General features: G+C 37.0%; 2 protein-coding genes across 2 annotated transcripts in view; one reads left to right on the forward strand and one right to left on the reverse strand.

The window, feature by feature from the left end:
• LOC118412264 (adhesion G protein-coupled receptor L2-like) overlaps positions 1 to 1,212 on the forward strand; it is an 8,639-nt gene extending 7,427 nt beyond the window's left edge. The window contains exons 16-17 of the mRNA XM_035815044.1: positions 360 to 475; positions 1,027 to 1,212. Coding sequence (XP_035670937.1) covers positions 360 to 475; positions 1,027 to 1,054 — 144 coding nt within the window. The 3' untranslated portion in view covers positions 1,055 to 1,212. The remainder of the gene's footprint in view (positions 1 to 359; positions 476 to 1,026) is intronic.
• A 468-nt stretch (positions 1,213 to 1,680) lies between these two features.
• Positions 1,681 to 2,872, reverse strand: LOC118412331. Its single transcript, XM_035815171.1, has 4 exons — positions 2,691 to 2,872; positions 2,380 to 2,413; positions 1,966 to 2,142; positions 1,681 to 1,716 (listed from the first exon to the last, which is right to left on the reverse strand). The coding sequence occupies exons 1-4, from the start codon at positions 2,855 to 2,857 to the stop codon at positions 1,681 to 1,683; spliced, it is 414 nt and encodes a 137-aa protein (XP_035671064.1). The 5' UTR covers positions 2,858 to 2,872.
• Positions 2,873 to 3,136: the final 264 nt, after the last annotated feature.

The following is a 3,136-nucleotide window of genomic DNA, read 5'->3' on the forward strand; positions in this document are numbered from 1 at the left end:
GGATATATAATCCTCTCCACAAGATCTCTTCAGTGTCACTGACGAAAACTACTTGATAGTAGTTGAAACGTCTGACCGTTTCCAAAACCATATCCAGTTGCTTGAGTAACTACTTTTTGGTGGATGATTTCGGTACATTTTGTATTGTTTAAATTAACAGCTTTATTTACGTGGGCCAGTCAATAACGATGATCACTGTTTACCAGTAAAAAGAGTTTTACATAAAGCTGAAACTTGATTCTTTTCACTGAAAGGTTTACGAATAAATCATAACGCTTAACGGAACATTTCGCCTAATAGGTAAGATAACATTGGCTACATGTACATGTATGAACAATCCTACATTATTTCTCTAACAGGGAAGTTTTAGTTCCACATCTTCACATACGTGGCAAACACCACCTTCAACAATGGTGACGAGTTATCCCAGGAAACTGCAGGGTACAAGATTGGACCACCCAATAGTCATACCACGGTAAGAGCAAAAAATATCCATTGGCATAGTGGCTTCTATTGTCCATGCTGAATGTAAAACAAAAATTAGGAGGGATCTCATTGATACAATGTCAATCATAAATGAAAGAACATGATTGAAATTTACTTTGTAAATAGCATGCGTATACGTAGCTTTTCGCTCGCGAGGTGGTGTATTCAGTGGTAATATATACTATATTGAGGTCAATGGCCATGCGGAATGCCATCGAAATCATTGTCAGGATTTTACATTATGACTGTATAACCAATAGATATTGATTAATGGCCCACACAGCCTAGGGATATAATCATCTATATCAGTACGGAATTAGATACTAGGTCTGAGCATTGAGGAATAATTTTAATTTTCAATCTGAGCATTGAGGAATAATTTTAATTTTCAATCTGAGGATCATGAAAAGTGTCATCTCAAAGGGACCATGCGTACTTCACATCGAATCGAGGACAGGCAGACTGTGCTAAGATAATACGTTTATTTAATAAGTAACGTGTTTACAGAAGTTCTGATGCATGTTTGTTTTCTATTGACAGAGTACAACTTCCAAATCCACGCTACTGAGAGACTGCCCTCAATGTTGGAGTCTTTGGGTAGCATCATCATGACTGAAGATGCTACCAGTGAAAACAACCATTACAAATGAACAACAGACACCTGAAGAATAAAGTTTATTCCCAGTCCCATATGCAATGCTTACACCGAATATGTATTCTTTGTGACACATGGATTGTGGAAATTTTACTAGAAATCACCAATGAATTTACAAAAGGTGTTGAATAGAGTTAAAATATGATTGTAGATAATCTAAATTTCTATATTTGTGGAGAGTATAGTAATTGTATATGATTGAATGTAACTAATACTAGGAGCATGCCAAATATTAAGTCTATATCATCAAATGTTCTATATCCTGTATCTAAGAACCATTCATCCAGTATTATATCATATATTATCCGCATAAGACAAATGCCAGGGTACATTCTTCCATATGGAAGGCGACTTACAATGATTTTGCTCGTGTACAATAAAGTATGTTATCCGTATAACATATTGTATGATTGCCATATTACATGTATTGGTTACTTATATAGATGTTGAGTAATTGGTAATAAGCCAATAATGGCCTTCGTCAGTCGGTATTATAAGTAAGGATGGTGTTGGTCAATTGTAGATGTGACATCACTGTCCTAGTTTATGGTCTCGTACTGCGACTCAGGTGCATTCTGCAGAGGTGAAACATAAAAACGACTCTAAGCGCGCTTGACATTATTCAACTAACATGACAAAAACTCATCAATCATTTATCCCCTTTATCTATATCAGAAGACGTGTTTCATATCATCGTGAACAGCATGACACATAAAATGCCAAGAAGGCACTAGAAATTATTTTATAGTGACTGATAGTCGAATTAGGGTAATATAGTTAGTGTTGTACAGAAATCATACACAAAGCAAAGTTTAAACGTTTACCTCATCCTTCGACTGGGAGTCTTGTCCTTCATAGATGACATTGTCCACGGTCCCATCATCGCCGGCGTTGTAAATAACATTGTCCACGAAACCCTCATCCTCGGTGTTGTAGATGATGTTGTCGACCGACCCGTCAGTAGCTGGGTGATCACGTCGCTTCGATGTATCTAGGTTTGTCTGCGTGTAGGAAAATAGATTCTGAGGCCCCAAAAAGCCTTAGCTTCGAGAGTTATGGGAGCTTGTAAGATGCAAGACACAGTGGGACAAATTCTAGAAAGACTAGAAATGCAGAACCAGTTGATCTAAAATTTAGTTGGTGACTTGCTGAACTCTTAAACACAACGACCAAGACATGTTATTACAAATAACACTAGATAATTACGCTCACAACAGTGTGAAAAGTATTGAACTTACCATTTCGTTTCCACTCTTCCCTGGAATATTGGCACTATGAAGATAAAATGTAGCAAAAAAGTTTGCAAACCATTCCATAAACATTCTGCATTATAATCGCTACTGACGTTAGATAACCAACGTCATATCTTCTTACAATATTACTTGACATACATGTACCATACAGTCTCAGTCAGGAAGACTGACGGTCTTTGTGGTAGAATGCATCAACAGAAAGACGTATAAGGCTAGGAATTGTTCGTGCTGGTTATTGACTCAGGACAAACTTGTTAAACTTAATCTTTCGTCCTAAATGTTAATTGATTACACACCCAGGGTTGTGTTTCCTTCGGTACAACAGAACGGTCACCGCGGCAATGACGATTATGACGACCACAATAGCGCAGATCACACCGATCAACCACGGGGGAGTTTTCGGTTCTTTTCCTAGATTTGTAACTGAGAAAAGAACACATTCACCTTCCATGATTCTCTGCATAGTCAGCTGTATTGGTTAGTGTAAGGTTTGTAATATCAATTCGTTCTATCGAAGATTGCATTTTTTTACTCATTTTACTTCAAATGCAGATTATATACAATCTTTACGCATGCTAAATATTGTAAGTGATTATGCAACTTTGAGAAACTTGACTAAAAGTAAATATCGTGATAGAAAATGAAATAATGTACAATACGTATGAATGCACATCTGACAGACTTTATAAGACAGCAGTCATCACTTACCACACTTTCCGTCATAATTCCTGGCCTCACCCGA

This window comes from Branchiostoma floridae, chromosome 1, assembly GCF_000003815.2.
Source record: "Branchiostoma floridae strain S238N-H82 chromosome 1, Bfl_VNyyK, whole genome shotgun sequence".
In the NCBI taxonomy this organism is placed as follows: Eukaryota; Metazoa; Chordata; class Leptocardii; order Amphioxiformes; family Branchiostomatidae; genus Branchiostoma; species Branchiostoma floridae.

Excerpts from the sequence above, each read along its gene's own strand:
- LOC118412331 (XM_035815171.1), bottom strand. The coding sequence starts at position 2,857 with ATGCAGAGAATCATGGAAGGTGAATGTGTTCTTTTCTCAGTTACAAAT. Across the intron at positions 2,414-2,690 it reads CGAAGGAAACACAACCCTGG|TGCCAATATTCCAGGGAAGA; the intron begins GTGTGTAATCAA and ends TTATCTTCATAG. Across the intron at positions 2,143-2,379 it reads GGAAGAGTGGAAACGAAATG|ACAAACCTAGATACATCGAA; the intron begins GTAAGTTCAATA and ends TCCTACACGCAG.